Source organism: Lepidochelys kempii, chromosome 12, assembly GCF_965140285.1.
Source record: "Lepidochelys kempii isolate rLepKem1 chromosome 12, rLepKem1.hap1, whole genome shotgun sequence".
In the NCBI taxonomy this organism is placed as follows: Eukaryota; Metazoa; Chordata; order Testudines; family Cheloniidae; genus Lepidochelys; species Lepidochelys kempii.
Genome location: NC_136391.1, coordinates 5,994,576 through 6,014,172, shown reverse-complemented (window position 1 = coordinate 6,014,172; position 19,597 = coordinate 5,994,576). Strand labels below are relative to the sequence as shown.

General features: G+C 62.0%; 1 protein-coding gene across 2 annotated transcripts in view; it reads left to right on the top strand.

Annotated features, from left to right (window-relative positions):
* The window catches only part of FHOD1 (formin homology 2 domain containing 1), a 63,198-nt gene extending 44,827 nt beyond the window's left edge, over positions 1 to 18,371 (top strand). The window contains exons 11-23 of one of the 2 annotated variants that reach the window (XM_073307286.1): positions 443 to 550; positions 6,385 to 6,518; positions 7,168 to 7,284; positions 7,893 to 8,737; positions 9,970 to 10,122; positions 11,858 to 12,040; positions 12,553 to 12,672; positions 13,751 to 13,912; positions 14,128 to 14,318; positions 14,716 to 14,908; positions 14,997 to 15,159; positions 16,655 to 16,831; positions 17,344 to 18,371. In XM_073307286.1, coding sequence (XP_073163387.1) covers positions 443 to 550; positions 6,385 to 6,518; positions 7,168 to 7,284; positions 7,893 to 8,737; positions 9,970 to 10,122; positions 11,858 to 12,040; positions 12,553 to 12,672; positions 13,751 to 13,912; positions 14,128 to 14,318; positions 14,716 to 14,908; positions 14,997 to 15,159; positions 16,655 to 16,831; positions 17,344 to 17,426 — 2,629 coding nt within the window. In that variant the 3' untranslated portion in view covers positions 17,427 to 18,371. Of the gene's footprint in view, positions 1 to 442; positions 551 to 6,384; positions 6,519 to 7,128; positions 7,285 to 7,892; positions 8,738 to 9,969; positions 10,123 to 11,857; positions 12,041 to 12,552; positions 12,673 to 13,750; positions 13,913 to 14,127; positions 14,319 to 14,715; positions 14,909 to 14,996; positions 15,160 to 16,654; positions 16,832 to 17,343 lie in introns of both variants that reach the window. The other variant, XM_078848075.1, reaches the window with a different exon arrangement.
* Positions 18,372 to 19,597: the final 1,226 nt, after the last annotated feature.

Here is a 19,597-nt window from a genome sequence, read left to right as displayed (position 1 = left end):
TGTGCAGGAACCAAGCTGGGTTCTGGTGCCCACCACGAGGCCTTGGGTGTTTGGTGCAGGACTGTTCTGCGCTGATGGAGGGCGTGGTGGTCCTGCAGAGGCTGGGGCACAGCTGAGGCAGTGGGCTGGGCATGCCCAGCCAGGGATCTGCTCCATCTCCCACTCCTCAGGGCTGGCTTAGCCAGGCTGGACCTGCAGGGCTCCTGTCCGGGTGCTTGGCCTGTGGGCACCCTGGATGAAGTGTCTGCGGCGAGGCCCCGAGTCTCCGTGTGCACCCCCTGCAGGTGAATGATGGGGTGCTGTGTGTGATTCATTGAAACGTAACAGCAGGAGCCCCTCTTGGCGCGTGCCAGGCTGCACGCCTCGCTGGCCCACCCCGCACGGCTGCTAAGGGGAGCTGGCTCGTGGGGCGCGGGTTGAGTCTGTACTGCTGCCGTTTCAGGCCCTGCTTCGAGAGTGTTTACAACAGCATGTCCAATGTGCGGCTCTCTGCGCTGGCCTCCCCGGAGGAGAGGGAGCACCCCAGCCTGGGGGAGAGGAGCGTTTTCAAGTGAGTTGCCTCAACTTGGCGGGAACTGAGGAGCGTGTGCTGGCCCTGGGGAACCCTTCCTGCTGGGGCACGGCGCGAGACAGGCCTGGGGGAGGCTCAGGGCAGGACTACGGGAGCGTGACTCTGAGGGGGGGCCAGAGGGACTGAGGCAAGGAGGCACCTGGCAGAGACACCTCTTCCCTCCCCATTCCCCTCCCCCCCGTCTCAGCAGAGATACCCCAGAGTGCGTCTGCACAGCAAAATAAATAAATAAACCACCGCAGCAATGAGTCTGAGAGCCCAGATCAAGTAACTCCGGCTGGCACTGTGGGGCTGAAAACAGCAGAGTGGATTTTCCCGCACGGGCTCTGAGACCCTCCCGGCTCGCCGGGTCTCAGACTGGGTGCCAGGGGTTTCCTTTGCAGTGTTGATGTCCCCGCAGTGACCTGAACTGGGGCCTGTTCATGGTCTCAGGTGCTCTTGAGAGTGTTTCAGGCTGTGGGTCGGTGGCGCTGCTTAGCCCCAGGACCCCTCCTGTGGGGGACCAGGGGAGCCCATCGACAGCCCATTCTTCTGGGGATGCCTGGGGCCCTGGCCTGCGCAAGAAGGGCTGTGTGGGACAGGGGAGGCCGGTGGGAGATCCCGAATGGTTCCTAGGGCTCGGGAGCCAGCCCCCCCTGTGGAGGAGCGGCGGTTCCTTGGGAGCTCCAGGTGACGATGGGAAGGGAGTGGCGTGGAGGGAAGCTGTCCTGGTGTGCAGGAGCGTTGTGTAGCGGATGGGCTGGCAGGAGGGGGCCGCACTGCGCTAGAGGGACCCAGCCGGCACTGTCCACGCTCGGGGGGCGGGCGCTCCAGAAATTGCTGTGCTCTGGAGTCAGCATACTGATGTAACCTGTGGAGAGAGCACACTGGCGGGGGGGTCCCAGCTGTTGGTCTCTGGGCCCTGCTCAGCTGGGTGGAGGCGTCTGGTGGGTGATCAGTACCCTCCCAAAGGGGGAAAAGGGGAAGGCCCTCCAGCATGCAGCCAGCATCATCCCCCCGCAGAGTGGGGTCTCTGCGAATACCGGGATCCCAGCCAGCGCCAGGGGAATGGCCTGCCCGCTCCTCTGCAGGTGCTGCCCCTAGGGCTCCGCTCAAGCGGCTCTCCCCCCGTGGATGGGTGGCATCTCTAACTCCAGCTCTCACGCTCTCTGCTCCTTCTCTCGGCACTGATTCTCCTCTGCCTAAACTTTCTTTCCTTTTTTCAGACTTCACCAAACTGCCCCTGTTTGGTAAGTGACACGGAGGCTGCGTGTGTGTGCATGTGACCCTTCCCGGTGTGCTGCTGGCTAGTTGCCTCTCCCTGCCTGAGGCTGCTCTGTCCAGGCTGCCTCTCCCTGCACTCCATTAGTCTGGAGTGTGGGTGCTGCACTGGGGTTTGCTTGTTTGAGGCTGCAGCTGCTGCTGCTTCCCGGCCTGGGTCTCCTCTAGTGCTGGCCACACGATTCTGTCCCCATTACATGCTTCGTGTTGCCGGGAAGCACTTCCTGCAACTCCTTCGCTGGGCTGGGATCTACATTCCACTCAGCAATCAAGGGCCAGTCTTTTCTGATCACTGACCCCTGAGCCTGCTACACTAGGCATTATCCTAGGCTGGGGCCAGAGACCTCCTCTCGGGGCTGAGCTTGTCCAGACACCTCCACAGCGATGCAGGAACCCTACTGCTTGTCTCTGCAGCGCTTCCCCCCTCTGCTTCGTCCTCTCTCTGCAACACCGAGGGCCAGCGGAGCACCGTGCAGCCTTCCCCTCACCAGCACGCTGGTTCTTAGGCAGACGTAACCCCAGACGCAGAGAGCACGCAGAGAGCAACCAGCTAGCCCGCTGCTGGGGAGTGCGGAGCGGCCTGGTGCAGGCCCATGTCTGAGTGAGACCTGAGCCGCTGCACTCTGACTGCTGGACTGGCAGCGCCATCCTCGGGGTTGGGGTCTCTGTATAAGAGTCCCTCGTGCTGTTCATTTGGGCTGGCCCCTTGTACTGCCTCTGGATGGAGAGGAGCGGGAAGCTGCCTGGTTATGGCCGGGTGCCCTTGAGGGTTCCAGCACCTGGTTCAGCAGCTGGGCCTGCCCCAGGGCATCACTAGAATCCGCTTTCCAGGGGCTGCTGTGCGTGGCTGGAGGCTGGCTGTGCTAACTGGCAGCTCGTTTGCTGTGGGTCCCAAACTGGGTGTGAAAATGGCTGCCGGGATGCCCTCTGGAAGCATGGTGGGTGTGGGAAGGGTGGCAGCCCCTCCATGAGCCCTTGTGAACGACTGATCCATGCATGGAACCCCATTCCTTGCCCCAGTGACCTTCGCCATGGCTGCTCCTATAACCGGGGGGGGGCCCTCTGCTGAGGGAGGGAGTGACTGGACTGATGGTGGCAGCCTGTTGAGTGACCAGCATGTGCTATGCCCAGGGGGCTGTTGGCTGGCCTAGGGGGCAGGAGGAGCACGCAGGGTGCTGAGCCCCTCGTCTCTGAGTGCAAATGGCAGTTTGTCCCATTGTTAGTGGATCTCGCTTCTCCAGACGGGAGCTCTCAGCAGAGCCTGGGAATGTACGCTGGGCTGGACAAGAGGCTATGCTCAGAGCAGCGGGAGGGAGCCCCAACTGTGGTGGCAGATGGAGGATGTGTCTACACTGCAGTGTTAGCCCAGGGTCAGTAGAACATGACGTAGCAGAGCTGGGATTTGCTAACCTAGGGCTTGTGTCTACACTCATTGGTAACCCCAGCTTAGGAAAGGTTGGGTCCCAAGCTGGGGCTCCAGTGACTTGACTGCACTATGCAGGCCCGAGTCCAACCACCCGTATCCCAGACTTCCTAGCGCCCTCCCAGCATGGGAATGCTCTAGCCCTTTGGTCATGGTGCAGTGCTGGGAAAACTTGACTGTCCACCAAACTTGACTGCCAAGAAGACAAGGAAAGTCGGGACATGGGATGGTGGGATATTTTTGGCAGATGCCCAGAGCACGAGTCCAGTGGGGCTGCATCTACACTGCAAAGCAATAGGGCTCAGACCCTGGGTCCTGGCTTGGACTCTGCCCCCTTATGGGACCCTGGGTTTGCTCGGTTTGCGTGTAGGTGGAAGGCGGTTTCAGCTGGAGCCTGAGTTCAGACCCGGGGCTTACCTTGCAGTGTAGACATCCCCTTAGGGTAAGTCCACACTGGAGCTGGGGGTGTGATTCCCTGGTCCCAGTGCTAGCTCTGATAGGCCAGCGTGCAAAAACTAGCATAGCCATGACCAGCGGGAGGGGCTGTGTGCCCCAGTCCAGTGGCAGCCCAGATACTCTGCACGTAGCTGGGTAGCTTGCCCCTCACGCTGCTCGCCTCGCCCTGCCTCCGCTTCTGCTCCTAGCGCTCTAGCTGGGTCAGAACTGGTGCTGGTGTGACGTCTTCAGCCCAGACGTGCCCTTAGATGGATTGGCCTGGAGAGCGCCGGGGAGAGCCGGGGCTGGCAGCACAGGAGGGGCAGGGCCGTTTGCTCTGGGGCGTGCTTTCCCGTTTGTGCTCAGGCTCGGGGCTGTCCTGACACAGGGCGCCGGCTGAGTGGAGCTGAGAGGCGGCTGCCGTGTGGAAAGCATGCGGAAAGCATGGGCCGCGCCGCGCCGGGCAGCGGTGCTAACTGCTCTTTTCTCTCAGGCGAGAGGAGAGCCCCCCTTTGTGTGGGGACAAGCCCGTTCTGAGGAAGTTTGAGTAAGTACAGATGTGTGCTCGTCTTCAGATGTGCCCTGGGTCCCGCTGGAGCCAGGCCTGGGCGCCCCCAGAGCAGAGCAGGGCTCGGGGTGGTGGTCTCTAGGGTAAATGTCACATGGGTCATGGAAGCTGGGGGCAGATTGGCTCCCACGCATCTGCCTCCCCCAGTGTGTGTGGCTGCACTTCCCTTTGCCGAGCTGCGGGGCAGCGCCCGTCGGAGCCTGGCTTGGGCAGAGCGATGCCAGGGCAGGGGCTGTATCCACCAGAGCAGAGAGGTTGGGCCGTGGGAAGAGGGGAGATTGGTTTCCTTGGCTACCTCCAGCGTGCTTTGTGGATAACTCAGCCCCCGCGGCGAGCACTAGACACACACCTGGTCCCAGCCCTAGGAGGACTCTCCAGCCCTGCCTAATTCCTTAGCGCGCTCTAGCTTGGGAAGCCACGAGCTTCAAGCCCAACGTGTGCTGGAAGATTTTTAGTGTTTCAACCTTTCTGAGTGTCTGGGCTTCCTGGGCAGTCCCAGAAGTTCGACAGGGGCCCTTACCTGTCTGAGGCGCCTGGCTGCAGACCCGAGTCTGCGAGAGCCTCTGCCGGGGAAGGTGCTTGCCTGGCAGGACTCCAGAGCTTTGGGGTGAGCCAGGCCCCTGCCCCTGTAGTGGGCAAGCTGCACCGCAAGGGCTGGAGTACAGCACTGGGAATAGATTGTATCCCTTCGCACTGCCTTTGAGGATCGCATCAGGCAGCTCTCGTGGTGCGAGCAGAAACCGATCTGCTGACTAGTAGGGACAGCTGGCGCGGGCGTCCAGGCCAGCCGGGCCCGGCTGCAGCGTCGCGGTGGCTTCCTTTCCGTGGCAGACGTCAGACTGTCATGAATTGCAGCCCCTGGGCTGTTCATTTTGCCTGGCCACCCCGTTTCCCACTCGGAGTGTGCTGCAGAGGTTTCCCTAACAGCATAGGAGCCAGGCGTTGTCCGGGAAGCTGGAGACGATGGTCGCTGCTTTGGGCACCAGTGAGTCAGTTTGGGACTGAGGGACGCACGCATTAGCTGGGTATCTCTTGCTAATACGATCAGCAGTAAAGTAGTTAACTCTGAGCCCTAACGATGATGGTTTAATTGTTAGCCCTGCAGTGAGGGGAAGGGCTGTCTCCCCAGCCTGAGCGGCTGTTTCAGGCTGAGGGCAGACTGGGGAGACAGCAATGTAGCTGCACCCGTTTCCCAGATCTCAGGGTGACGTCATGGCCACTAGGGCTGGTGGGGGCAGCTTCTTACCCTGAAATGAAAGCTGGGTTCCTGGAGCGTCATTCTGCAGTGAGCAGCCCATTTCCCAGTGAGTTCTGAGGCTACAGGATCCCCCAGGCCCTGTGGGAACTGGCTCCCCTGTTTTCAGGTAGCCTGTGCCCTGGGTTTTGTTGCATTCCCAGCTACCCCCAAGGCTGAGAGTTAAAGCAAACCCATGTACTCAGGCACCTTAACTCTGGAGCCCTTCCCGTCTACCCACTGGCCTCTCGCGTGCCTGCTTTCCCCACGGCCAGAATGCGACCGCCTCTGGGCTGTCGGTGGCAGCTGTCAGCCGTACGTAGCAGCCTGGCACATGGGGGCAGGGGAACAAAGGCAGCACGGTCTCAGCTGGGAACTGCAGTGTGACCCCGGCCCTGGGGATCACTCGAATCACTAGGCAGGAAGACTGGATTGGCGTGTTGGCAGCTTTCGGGGGTGCTGCCCGTCGTATGATGGGGCTGGGAGTGTCAGATGTGGCGAGTCCACTGGGCCTCAGAGGGGGCAGTGTGGTGATTTACAGGGTGTTTCAGAGCTGAGCGGGATGCCTGGGTTTTCTCTGCTCCGATGTGGGAAGAAGGAGCTGGGGACACCAGGGCTTCCTCATGCGCAGGAGCTTGGATGTCTGGCCATGCCGTCCCGGCAGCGGGAGGGGAAGGCTGCTGGACCTGGGTGGTTGTAGGCGGCTGCTGGCCTGAGACACCCATGGCTCTGCGTACTGTATGGTGGGGTGTGTGCTCTGACTGAGGGGCGGAGGGTCCAGGCATGCCAGCAGTCCTGTCCCGGGACACAGCTGCCCCTGCTAGACATGTGCACCGTGGTCCTGTGCCCTGCCTGCATGTGGCTGGTCGCAGACATTGGACTCTCTTTTGCAGAGCTCGCTTCTTGGAAAACCTGGCTTCATCCCAAAAGGAGAGGCTGTCTGCGATGTCCAAGGGGCGGCTTGACATCCTCGCTGAAGCCATTCCAGGGGGCGGCCAGCTCAGCCTAGAGCCACCCCCAGCAGCAGGTACACAGGTCCCGTGTGCCCGGTGAGTGCCATGCAGCCCAGAGGGGCAGTGTGCCACCCCCAGCCGGGCAGTGCCACCTGAGAAGGCAGCAAATTTGCTGTCACTGCCTGGTCACTTCCAGCCCCTCCCTTCCCAAGTGACTGGGAGCTGGGCTGCAAGGTCTCCTCTCAGCCCCCTCCTTCCTGGGGCCTCTGAGCACGTGGGGGGCAGCGACCCAACTCCAGTCCTGCTGTGGGCCTTGGCCCACTGCCACAATAGACATACTGGTTCCCTGCGGGGTGGGGGTGCTCCGGACAGCTTGCAGGACGGCAGGGCCTGGGCAAGACACACTCAGACACGCAGCGCATGGGATGTGGGGCTGGCTGTACAGGTGCCAGTCAGGCCAGTGGCACCTCCATCCATGTCTGCGTGAGCAGCCGCCAGATGCAGGGAGCCCCTTCTCCGCGAGAGGAGCGGGACCCGACCACTAGGAAACGCCCCACCATTGCGAGGACTACACACGTGCACTGGCTATGTGCAGCCCTGGCATGGGTGGGGCGTGGGGTGTGTGACGACCCAGGCCACAGGGGCCAGCCCGCACTCTCTCCCTTGCCCCTGCCCTGCCCGCAGGCGCCAGGCTGCCTAACGACTGCTGTGTCCGGGCTGCAGGGAGGCTGGCGCTGAGCGAGGAGAAGGAGCGGAATGAGACGGCGAACAAGCAGGAGCCCCACGTGCCATCAGTCGGGATCGCTCCGGGGAGGGACGAGAAAGGAGACGGCACATCAGGCAAGGACTTTCCCTGGGACACCCTGTGGCCAGATGCTCCTGCAACCTCCATGGCCCCCTGCTCCCCTCCCCAAAACACGCCTGCTTCTGTGACTAGGGACCCAAGGGACACCACCTTGAACTGCCTGGCGCCTCCCAGATCCCCCTGCCGCTCGCCATGGCTCTAGCCAAGCGGCTGCCTGTCCTGCCACCCCAGAGAGGCGCATCTAGTACCAGGAGAGCACTTCGCTGCAGCAGGAGTGCACTGACCTCGGGGGGCCCTGGGCCAAGGCTGTGGCAGTCAGTGAGAGCCGGGAGCCGGGGGAGCGTAGTGTAACTCCCTGGCTGCAGAGTTGAGTTCTCAGACTCAGAACAGCTGCTATGGAGGTGGCTGTCTGGCCTGAACTCTGCCTGGGGGCAGGTTTTCCATGACTCCTTCCCCGCCCCTTGTCCAGCAGTGGGCCTCGCAGTGCAGGAGACCTGTGCCTCTGAGCCGGGACAGTGTGCAGGGAGAGGCCGCCAGGCCAGCGATGAAGAGTGAAGAGTGCTGGGTTGCAGGGAGGCAATGGCACTGTGCCCATGGGAGGGTGAATGCTCTGGACACGCTCTGTCCTCTGGTTCCTCCACAGGGCGCTGTGTCCCCGAGCGGGAGAGCACTGATCCCTGCAGCACCATCTCCTCTGACAAGAAGCTGATCCATGACATGCTGTTTGCCAATAGCCAAGTGGCGCCGGAGCGGGACCTGCTCTTCCCGGAGGCGTCAGCCTCTGCCCAGCACCAACGAGTGGCTGAGGACCAGCCGAGCCAGGCAGAGCTGCAAGGCGGTCGGGACCTGGAGAACGCTGGGCCCCATGGCAAGGCCCCTGACAGACAGGTCTCTGGCGCCCGGACCCGGCTCCCATGCACCCAGGCCAGCGTCGAGGCAGAAGCCAACGCTCAGAGCATGGGGCGGGCCCTCCTGAGCCCATTTAAAAAGGACTCTGAGTTCATGTGGGATCGTCTGGAGCCCAGCCCCATGTTGCTGAGGATCAAAGACCTGGACTTCTCAGACCTGGGGGAAGAGGAAGACTTTGATGCCTTCGAGCAAAAGGCAGTAGGAAATGACTCTTTCCATGTACCTCCCCCACCACCTCCTGGCACTGGAGCACTGGCTATGGGAGGCCTCATGGCTCCCCCACCACCACCCCCTCCCCCCGGTTGCCCTCCGCCTCCACCACCCCCTGTTCCTGGCTGCCCACCCCCACCCCCTCCTGAGTTGCTGGGCTCCCCTGCGCCAGATGGCCGCTCCCCTGCCAAGAAGAAGAAGAAGACGGTGAAGCTCTTCTGGAAGGAGCTGAAACACCACAGTTCCCACGCTGGGGCTGGCCGGTTTGGCCGGGGCACCGTGTGGGCGTCCCTGGAGAGAGTAGAGATTGATGCGGCCAAGCTGGAGCATCTCTTTGAGTCCAGAGCGAAGGAAGTGCTGAGTTCCAAGGTATACAGCAGGTCGGGGGCCAGCAGGCCAGTCCTGGCGGCCTGCAGTGGGTGGCGGGGCACTGTGGGGTGTGGTCCAAGAGCTGGCTGCCATAGCATGTCTGCTGAAGCAGTCCGCGCCCCTCTCCCTGCTGCTCTGTTGCTTAGAGAAGGTTATTACAACTATTTCGCTGTCTTCACTGAGCAGCACGCAGGGCTCTCTGGGAATGGTGGGTGTCTCGAGCCCATAGAGGAATATTGCTGAAGCATGCGGGATGCTCCGTGTGGAGCAAAGGCCCTGGATTAGCTGGGTTTTCTTTGTCACTCCCTTTCTCGTCGCGTCAAGAGGAGGGTGGTCCTGCTGGACTTCCCGGAGCCTGGGGCGGGGTCACAGTCCTGGGCCTGCAGTCTGAGCAATGCTCAGACACTGCACCTCTGGAGTAGTTCTTTTAGTTCGGTGCATCGAACGTCGTAGGAAAGCACCCTCCTGGGTCATCGATCCAGTCCCTGCTGGCACATGCAGCCTGTGGACTAGTAGCCCTTTGGGAGGAAAGTGGAATGAATTCAGCTTCTCAGAGGAGCGTAATACACAACAAGAGGAGAGGATGAAATTCAGCTCTGCTGGAAGTGAGCTAGTGGATCCAGGCTGCCCTGCACAGACAGATCCTGGCTCCGCAGGACCCATTACAGGAGAAGTTTCTGTAGCAGACAGTCTGTTTGGGGTGCATGCTGCTCTTTCTTGGTAACTGACCCCAGAGAGGGGATCCACTCCTCTTCCTCAGGGCCAGTCGAGCAAGAGAGCCTGGGCGCTTTAGTGTCCCCTCACTGGAGAGAGAAGGGGCCCAGTCTCTCCAGATGCAGCTCGTTTTGCACCTGGCATGGCCAACGGCATCTCTGCCAACTTGAGCCAGAGGAGGTGCTGGAGATGCTGGCAATAGTGGAAGTGCCAGAGCTCTGCTGTGACCCCTACCAGCGTGCGAGGCTGTGCTCTGAAATGGCAGGTGCTGTGGGGTAATCTCCTCACCCGCGGGGGTCAGGAAAGGCCTTACTTCTCCTGGGGGTAGCACTGCAGGATGCCCTGGGTGCATGGGAGAGTGGGGAGGGGGAGCTGCCTTCGCCAGATCCTCTGTGTTGACACTGATTGGAATAGCTCGGGGGCCTGCTGGGGAAATGTGGCTGTTTCAGGGTAGCCCGTGCGCTCCTAACCTGCCTTTCAGCCCCTTTTCTTCCGTTTCCCATTGCCCCCCCCCGAAGAAGGCTGCTGACGGGAAGAAGTGCACGGTGGTCCTCGACCCCAAGAGAAGCAATGCCATTAACATCGGCCTGACGGTGCTGCCACCCACTCACATCATCAAGACGGCCATTCTCAGCTTCGACGAGTTTGCCATTAACAAAGAAGGAATTGAGGTGAGCTGCAGCCATTCCTCCCACGAGCCGTTTCTTGGTAGTAAACGTTTCCGAGTAAAGAGCAGATGAACTCCTGCCCCAGAAGGTCACCCTGCCCGAAGCCTGTCCCAGGCCGTACTGTGTTTCTCCTCAGCACCCCTGTGTGTGGGGCAGGGCTGTTGGCCCTGCCATGCACAGAGAGGCTAAGGGACTGGCCCAAGGCTGTCTGTGGCAGAGCAGGGCATTGAACCCGTGTCCATTGTGCCCTGGCGCTGGACTGGCTCCTGTAGAGGCCAGCAGCACTCCCTGCCTGCAGTGTTCTCCGACAGCACTCCGGCTCTAGGCCTGTGCGTGCCACGCAGGTTTTCACAGAGCCTAGATTAGATCGTCTAGTCTGACCAAGCCAGAGCATTTCACTGTGTGATTCTGCCTGCCCCAGCACCCTCTGGAGCACAGCTCTTAGAAAGAGAGGCCCAGTCTTGATTTAAAGACTGCAAGGGACAGGGAATCTGCCCCAGAGCTAGGTCACCTGTTCCAGTGCCTCGTTATCTTCATTGCTAAAAAGGTGCACCTGATTCTGGTCTGAATTCTGTTGGCCAGCTTCCAACCACTGGCTCTCCTTCGGTTTTTATCTGCTCGGCTAAAGAGCCCTTGAGTGTCAGAAATCTTCTCCCCATTGGCCCAGGAAGCCACCCATCCAACATTCTGCTAGAGGAGCCTTAAATACCTTAAATAATTATCCTGTCATTCCTTAGGGACATGGGCAGGGGTGGCTCCCAGGCTCAGTCCCCAGCTCGGGTTCCCCGTAGTGCATTACCGACGCGGGAGGAGATTTCTGGGGAGAAGCAGCTGCTGTTAGGAGCGTGGGAGCTGGTGCGTTGTCTTCCCCAGCCTGTGGATGCTGCTATGTTGGAGAGTGAGAGTCCAGCACGGGCCCTGCGTTGTTCTTTCCTGACATCCTTGTGTGACAGTCGCTGCATCTAGATGGTGGTTGGGCAGCCCCAGCATGGAGCTGGGTATTCGTGGGTTCTTTGCAAACAATGTCTACCCCAGGCTGGCTGACTAGTCTCTCCCAGCCCTTCTCCAGCTCCAGAGTTCATCACATCTCATTGCATTTTGGTTTTGCCCTGGGCTTGGTCCGTGGATGCCTGTGGTTTGGGGAGGATGAGTGGGTGCGTTTCTCTGGTTCCCCCACACACTCTGTCCTTTGCTGCCATATGGCATAGTTTTGCAGGAGGGGTGCTTGACTGATTGTTCCCTGGTTCCCCACTAACAACTAACAGTCCCTTGAAGGAGAGCCCTGCGTCCAAGCCCTTGTGAAGGCAGACTGGAGATGGCTGGAGAATGCTGTAAGACTGCATCCCCGTCCCCTTTGCTCACAGCAGTGCTCGCTCCCAGCCAAGCCCCACTCCCGGCTCTGCCGGTCCTTGTATTCCCTTCTGGCCAGAGTGAGCAGAAAAGCACCCGTGCACCCCCAGGGTATCGGCACTCCAGAGAGTTATTCTGCTGAGACCAAGAGTGTGCAGGCCTGAAGGCTGTTTGGTTGTCCCATGCCCTGTTGATGCTCGTCCCGGTGTGGGGTGGGGAGGTGTCAGTACTCTCCCAGGTGGGCATAGCTAGTCCAATGAACCATGATGTGTGACCCTTTAAGGCTACCACTGAGACCAGCTTGACACAGGACTACTGGTACTGCTCTCTGTTTGGGCAGCTAGTCCTGACCTGCTGCCTCGGATGTGCGGCTCCTTGTGTCTTACAGAAAATCCTGAGCATGGTTCCCACTGACGAAGAGAAGCAGAAGATCCAGGAGGCGCAGCTCACCAATCCCGATGTCCCCCTGGGCTCAGCCGAGCAGTTCCTGCTCACCCTCTCCTCCATTAGCGAGCTCACGGCTCGGCTCCAGCTGTGGGCCTTCAAGCTGGACTATGAGAGCATGGAGCAGGTAATGGGGCAAACCCCAGCCCACTGACTGTTTCCCTGGCAAACCGGTTGGACCGTGAACATCCCTGACCTTTGGGTTTGGTAATGCAGATTCCCCTGGGCATTCCCACTGGATCTCTGCACCCCCCTGCCATGCCTGGGGACCTGGGCCGCATACATGTATCCTGTGGCACTTCAGTCCCTGCCTGGTTTGGATAAGGGCATGGTACAGCCACGCTCAGCAGCTGTAGGCCAAGGGCCCGGTCCTGCCCTGCAGGGGCTGGCAGCCTGGCTTTCCAGGCGTGGGATTCCCCTGGCTCGGGTGAGTTCCGCGTCTTTCATGCTGAATCCAAGGCCAGTGAGTCCATGCGGAGCTGCCCTCTGTCCCAGGGCGGAGCGGAACCCGGGTTGGCTGTGGCTAGTCCCTGGCTCCCCGACAGAGTGGTGAGTGCTGTCGTGAGGTGGGATGTACACGGGCTGGAGCTGGGCGTTGCTGATTTACCAGTCACAGCAGCTGCACCTTTCCCTGTTCAGGAGATTGCGGAGCCTCTGTTTGACCTGAAATTGGGGATGGAACAGCTGGCCAAAAACCAGACCTTCAGGTGTATCCTGGCTACTCTGCTGGCCATGGGGAACGTCCTCAACGGATCCCAGGTGAGGGGTAGAGGGAGGGGCCTGGGGTCTCCTGCAGCTGCCAGCGCAGAGCTCCTGGGGGACGAGGTGGCTGCCAGCCGGGGCTTAGAAAGAGATACAGAGTCCCCAGCTGATGGGAGTTCCTGGGCTGCCAGCGCAGCTGTGTGCCCAGACCTGTGGCTGTGCGTAAGAGAGCAGGCAATGCGTGCAGCAAGGAACTTAGCACCCGGGGCTAAGGTGCCAAGCTAGGTGGGAAATACTGGGGGGGGCTGGCTGCTGAGGGGGCCGGTGCATGGTAGCAGGGGGGCCTGCAGGGTCGCGCCCGGTGGGCTGATGGGGCTCAGTGCGGGGGGCTGGTCTGTTGCTTTGCTGCAGAACACACCGAGATCTTGCCAAGTGAAAATCCATGCAGGGAGGTGTAAGGGAGAGCAGATCGGAGGATGGAGTCCGCTCAGTCGGACTGGAAGAAACTACTAAGGGGAATGGTTATCTGTGGAATGATGGTGCTAGGGCCCGTCTGGGATTGTGCCAGGTGCTGTACGAACACATTGTGAGAGGCAAACCCTGCCCCCAAGAGCTCATGGGCTAAACAGACAAGGCGTGGGAGGGGAAACCGAGGCAGAGAGGGGATAGCCACGCAGCAGGTCGGCGGCTGTGCTCCCAGTCAGCACTGTACCCGCTGGACTACACACTGGTGTCCAGGGAAAACAAAGTGGGAGTAGACTGTGTGCAAGGCGGCAGTGCCAAGCTGTGGGTGGTCCAGCTGGGATGCTGGGCCGTAGCCGAGCTGGGAGGAAGGGGGTACAGAGAATGTCTGGAAGGACGTGGGGTGGGGTTAATCAGATCAAATAGCTTCAGCCTCCAGAGGAGCAAATGGTGTAGACACAGGGCTTGTGCATCACCCCTGCCGGGGAAGGCCACGGGCCTGGGACTGCAGCTGTGAAACTCAGCCGGAGCTAGCATCGGAGCAAGTGGGAGCCCGGCGGGAGAGGCCCGGGGCAGCATCAGCTGCTGGGAGAGGGCAGTGGACTCCAGGAAGCAGCAAGGAGAGGTGACCCGGGCTCCTTTGGCTCTGGCTGAGCCTGCGTTTGGGTTTCAGAGCCGGGGCTTCGAGCTGAGTTACCTGGAGAAGGTCTCGGAGGTGAAGGACACCGTGCACCGGCAGTCCCTGCTGCACCACCTGTGCCACACGGTGGTGGAGAGGTTCCCCCAAACCAGCGACCTCTACTCGGAGATCGCAGCCATCACCCGCTCAGCCAAGGTCAGACGCTTGTCGGAACCAGCAGATATTCCAGCTCCCCCGCCACTGCCCCCAGCCCTGCCGACCCAGGGAGCGACACCTGAGTCTGGCGAGGCTGCGTGGCTTCTGCAGGCTCCGGGGGGGACGGACGGACATGGGGGTCACGTGGGGACGCAGGGCAGCGAGGGGATCCCGAGCGCAGCACGGCCACGGGTACATCTTCACTCCTTCCTCAGGTTGACTTTGACGAGCTGGCAGAAAGCCTGAACCAGCTGGAGCGACGGTGCAAAGCATCATGGGACAGCCTGAAGGCCATCGCCAAGCACGAGACCAAACCGGGCCTGAAGAGCAAGCTGACGGACTTCCTGAAGGACAGCTCCCGGAAGATCCACATTCTGAAGGTGGTGCACAGACGCGTACTCCACAGGTCGGTCTGCCTGCTGGGTGCAGACCCCCTGGTCCTTGTCAGGCTGCCCTGGCAGGGCAGGGGTCCAATGGGGGTGGGCGGAGCAGAATTTGGCAGGGGGGAAGGGGTGAACAGGGGTGACAGGGAAGAAGGCTGGGGGGGGGGCGGGGAGCATTTGACTGGGTGGAGGGGAAATGTTCCTTATTCCCAGTGGAGTTGAGAGTGTTCCCAGCCCTGGGGGGGGGCAGGGAAGTGGAAGTGGGGTGGGGGGGAATCCGGGCTGGTTCTAAGACTCCCCCTCCCTTCTGGCAGTGGTTGTCAGGGCGGCCTGAGGCGGCTCCAGGTGCAGGAGGGATCGGGGCTGGGTCGTGGGCCCCCATGTCCTCCCCTCGCCCCCAGCTGCTCCGTCTCTCGGCAGGTTCCGCTCCTTCCTGCTGTTCCTGGGCTACCCGCCTGCGGCCGCACGGGACACAAAGGCAACGGGGTTCTGCCGGCTCCTGCGGGAGTTCGCCCTGGAGTACCGCACCTGCCGAGAGCGCGTTCTGCAGCAGCAGCGCAAACGGGCCGCGCACCGCGAGAGGAACAAGACCCGGGGCCGGATGATCACGGAGGTACGGGGCTGCCCTGGAGGACCGGGGGGGGTCTGCTGAGCCCGATGCCTCCCCCTGCCCTCATGCTGGCCGTCTCCTCTCTCCGCAGATGGAGCGATTCTCTGGCATGGCCAACAGCCCTGAGGCAAGCCCCTCTCCAGCCATCGGGTCTGCCAGCCCGGAGCAGCAGGTGGATTCAGGCCACGAGACCATGAAGAGTGTGTTGAGCTCGGCTGCAGAGCCCCACAGCCGGCGCAGCAGGGCCAGCCGAGGTAGGGGTGTGTGGCCAGCCCGGTGACTCTGCACCTTGCCCCGTGGTGGTGCCGAAGGGCGAGCCGGGCAGCCGCTGACATGACCCTGACTGCATCTCTGTGGCTCTCTGTGCAGGCCCCAGGCAGCGGCTCAGCTGGGAGCATGCCAGGGCCCCGCACTGTACAGAGCCCGGCTCCCTCAGGGCACTGGGCTGTGGGCGCGGATCCCACCCCACGCAGCTGGGAGCATGCCAGGGCCCCGCACTGTACAGAGCCCGGCTCCCTCAGGGCACTGGGCTGTGGGCGCGGATCCCACCCCACGCAGCTGGGAGCATGCCAGGGCCCCGCACTGTACAGAGCCCGGCTCCCTCAGGGCACTGGGCTGTGGGCGCGGATCCCACCCCGTTCCGCTGGCTCTCTGCTCAGCATGGTCTGTTCTGCAGCTGCTCCTGGGCCTTGCTGTATTTGTGGGGCCTCAGGCTCATTCCTGCCCATGCCCCAGTGCTGGTCTGTGAGCAGCCAGGGACCCTCGGAGGTGCTGTCTACAGGAATGAAAGGCCTTGTGACACAAACTGCCAAAACACCCCCTTTCAATGGGAGACGTGCCCCTGGGGGTCCTGCCATCCTGCACCCTCCACACAGCTTCTAGAGGACAGGATGCTGGGGGCCCAGCCGGTCCTTCCTCTCTGGGGCACGACTCTGGGGCCCTGGCTGACTGCTGGCTCGCTGCCCAGCTCAGCGCTGCTGGGCTGCCCCATTTGTGGGGCCCCTTGGGATCGGGGAGATCGAGCTCGATTACTGCTGGGCCAGCTCCCTCTCCCTGCAACGGGGCTCACTTAGGGAGAGGTGGGGTGCAGGATGCTCCCCAGCCAGGTACGGCCCCACACCCCATGGGCCCCAGAGCACTGGCCTGAAGTCGGGGACACCACACGGTCCAGTCCCCAGCTGCAGGGCACCTGGGCGTTTGGTGGGAGCATGGGGTGTGGGAGGGATAAACAGGTGGGGAGCCAGTGCGGGGACGGGTTGATGGGGTGCAGAGGAGAAGCTGTTGCGGGGAGGAACAGCTCAGTGGTTTGAGCATTGGCCTGCTAAACCCAGAGTTGTGAGTTCAATCCTTCAGGGGACCATTTAGGGATCTGGGGCAAAAATTGGGGATTGGTCCTACTTTGAGCAGGAGGTTGGATTAGATGACCCCCTGAGGTCCCTTCCAGCCCTGATATTCTATGATTCTGTGACTCTTGGGGATGACAAGAATTCGACAGTGGAGGGAGGAGGTGGTTGCTGCGGGGTTAGCTGATGGGTTTGGTAGTTGGCGGGGGGCGCGGCAGTAGGGCAGCCATGGGGGAGAGGTGGGAGCTGGCAGCTGCGGGAAGGGAAGCAGCCAAGTGGCCATGGGCAGATGCTCTGGCTGTGGCAGAGGGTGTGGCTGGGAGAAGGCTGAGCTTGGCAGGGGGATTGGCTGCTGCACACCAGCTGCTCCGATTCCTTGGCTGATGTTCCTGTTCTCCCTGGGCAGGCATGGGCCGGTCAAGCCCCTCCAGTGGCTCCGTGCCCCAGGAGGACAGCTCTGGCTCCGTGGCCGATGCCTCGGATGAAATCATGGATCGCCTTGTGCAGTCTGTCACGCACAGCACCGGCCCGCGGTCGGGCGCCGCCAAGGAGCGCAAGAGGTCACGTGTCAGCCGGAAGTCCCGTAAGTGCCATCCCCAGGCCGAGCCTGCCACGGGGCCAGGGCCGAGCCGTGCCATGGCACTGCTGGGCAGGAGAAGCTCTGCCAGCCAGGGCGACTGCTGGGAAACTGGCATCATGGTGTCTGGTCTGACCCGCCAGGCCAACAGTCTTCACATGCAAAGCCTGTGGGAGGCAGAGCCAGGAGCTGTGCAGGGCCTGGTGTGGGCACTGTCCCGGTGCTGCTGCCAGCCCGTGCGGGGGAGCGTGCAGGGGGCAGACCCCAGGGCTCCCACCATTGGCCCCAGCTGGCTGGTGCTGTGGGGCCGTGCAGGCTGGAGGCTGTCCCACTCCTGCAGAGCACGGTGTGGCTGGCCCAGAGCCCACAGAGCAGGCGGGGGCCCCTGGCGGCTGGGCTGAGCGTGTGGCCATGTCGCAGTTTGGGCTGGCTTGATGGAGCCTCCCCCTGTGGCTGTTCAGAGCAGGGATGTCCTGTGATGTCGGCAGCAGGGCCCTAATTCTTGCCTTTTCCCCCAGTGAGGCGGACTCTGAAGAGCGGCCTGAGCGATGACTTGGTGCAGGCCCTGGGCCTGGCGCAAGCTCCCGGCTTGGAAGTGTGACGGTTGCCGTGGCCAGCGGAGCCTGCCTAGAGCCCGCGATGTCCCACTCCCAGAGCGAGCGGGGCTGTGCGCGCCCTGAGCGGGAGCCCGGCCGGCCCAGGACAGCGCTCTGTGGCCTGGAGGAAGGCACTTGCCGGGCAGGGCCACTGCTTGGGGAGCCCCGAGCCCCTGCCCCGGGGCTGCAGCCCAGCTCGCCTGGCACCGCTGGAGCCCCTCTGAAGCCTCGCCTGCTGGTGCCACGGGATGGGCACTCCCACTACAGTGGCTATTGCTTCTCCCCACCCCCAGCGTGGGTCTCCCTGCATCCTGTCCCCCGCACCCTGCTCCGTGGGCCCCCCTGCCGTCTGTCCGTCCTGTTTTCCTGCTGTGGGGCCGTGCGCTGAGCAGATTTGCTCTGGGGAGGCTGGCATTGGAGCCCTCTGCGGGGAGCTGGCAAGTGGGACTCGTGCTGTGGGTTAGTTCGGCTGGGCCCTGCAAAGAGACGCGCTGGCTGCAGCAGGGGCTCGGGCATGGATGCGCTGCATGGCACTGCCATCGTAACCACTCCCAGCTCCCGGCCAGCCGCTCCTGGGTGCCACCCCGTCTCCTTGGGTTTGCCTCCTGCCTTTCCCCTTCAGGTCGCTGGGTTCCAGGGCTTCTCCGAGACTTCCCAGGGTCCCGCTAGGAAGTGAGTAGCATTTCCCTGGTGGTTGACCCCTGCGTCCTCCCAGGGCTCCCGGCCCTTCCTGGGCGCTGGTGATGGGAGGCGGCTCTGGGCGGGGTCTGCGTGTGCACTCGCTGAGCAGTTCATGGAAGCCCCCGTCTCCTGGGGGAGTCGCACCCGTTACAGTGAGTCGGGTCGCGTGTGTGCTCTCGTCGCCCTCCAGCAGCACGTGGGTTGTGAAGGGCCCAGTGCAGTCGCTGGGGACGGTGCCAACTGGACTGAATAAAGACGCCTGCCGTTCACTGCTGCTCTGCGGTCTCTTTTCAGTCCGGCCGGGCAGGAGCCCAGCTCTCCTCTTCCCTGCCCCTCCCAGCTGTGTCCAAGGCCAGCGGCCCACCGTGTGCAGGGAGCTCCTCCTCCCGCCCTGTGTTTCAGCCGCTGGGCTCGTTGGCGTGGGTGCTGTGGTGTGGTCCGGGGAGGGCAGGTGCTGTGGCGAAGGGCGTGGGGAAGGCCAGGGCGCGGGGGGATGTGCTCCAGCGGTGCCCGCTCCAAGCAAGCGGGGTGTGCAGCGTGTGGCACTGTCCCCCGCCCCCAGGAAAAGCCTCCTCCAGGCTGCCCCTGTTCTCTGCAGAGCCCGGCCTGGCGCGGCAGAGGGGCTGGAGGTAGGTTCTGGGTGGCAGGCTCATAGCCTGACTCCTGGGCTCATTTGAATGGTTCTGTCAGGCCCCAGAGAGAGGGTCTGTACCTGCCTCGCTGTCTGCTGGTCCCGGGGCCCGGTGATGCTCGGGAAGTGCAGTCGTTATCCCAGCAAGGTCAGGTGCTCTTCCCGTTCCCCCCGGCCAGCGGGGGGGGAGTGTGCAGCCCTCCAGCAGCCAGACCACAAGGTTACGCGCACAGCCCAGCTGGAAACCATGGGGGGATGAAGTCTGGTGAAGAGGTAGGGCCCTCCAATGCACCTGTCTGGGCCAGGCTGTGCTGCTGATGGGGGCCGGGGATCCTTCCTGACCCTTCTCCCGCTGGTGACCAGCTGTGCACTGAAGCCCAAGGTGGGGAGACCCTTTCAGTTTTTACCTGAGTGCCTCAGTTGGTCACTTGGGCAGGAGGCACCCAGTGGGTAGCACTGCAAAATACAGAGAGAAACTGAGGCACACATAGAATTTATAAAAATATTTCAGAAAATTCCCACTGCCATACAGAGCAGGCCGAGCGTTCAGTCATAGGAAACAGAAGAGGGCGCTCGTGGACATAGAACTTAACTAGCAGCGCCAGGACAGTGACCTAATTCTCAGGAACGTGTCCACAGGCTCTTTAATGCTCACAAGTGAGGCCCACAGTGCTACACCTCAGCTATAAGGCATCTCAGCTCCATCCCTGCTCAGACATCACGGAGGTGACCGTTGTCTGCGGGAGAAAAGTAAAGGGGTTTGGCTGGGTGGCCTAGTGGGTCATGTCCTGGGAGTAAAAACACTGCATACAGTAAAGTAGGAGGGATGTACAATGGAGGCACGCTTCCATGCTGGAAGCCAGG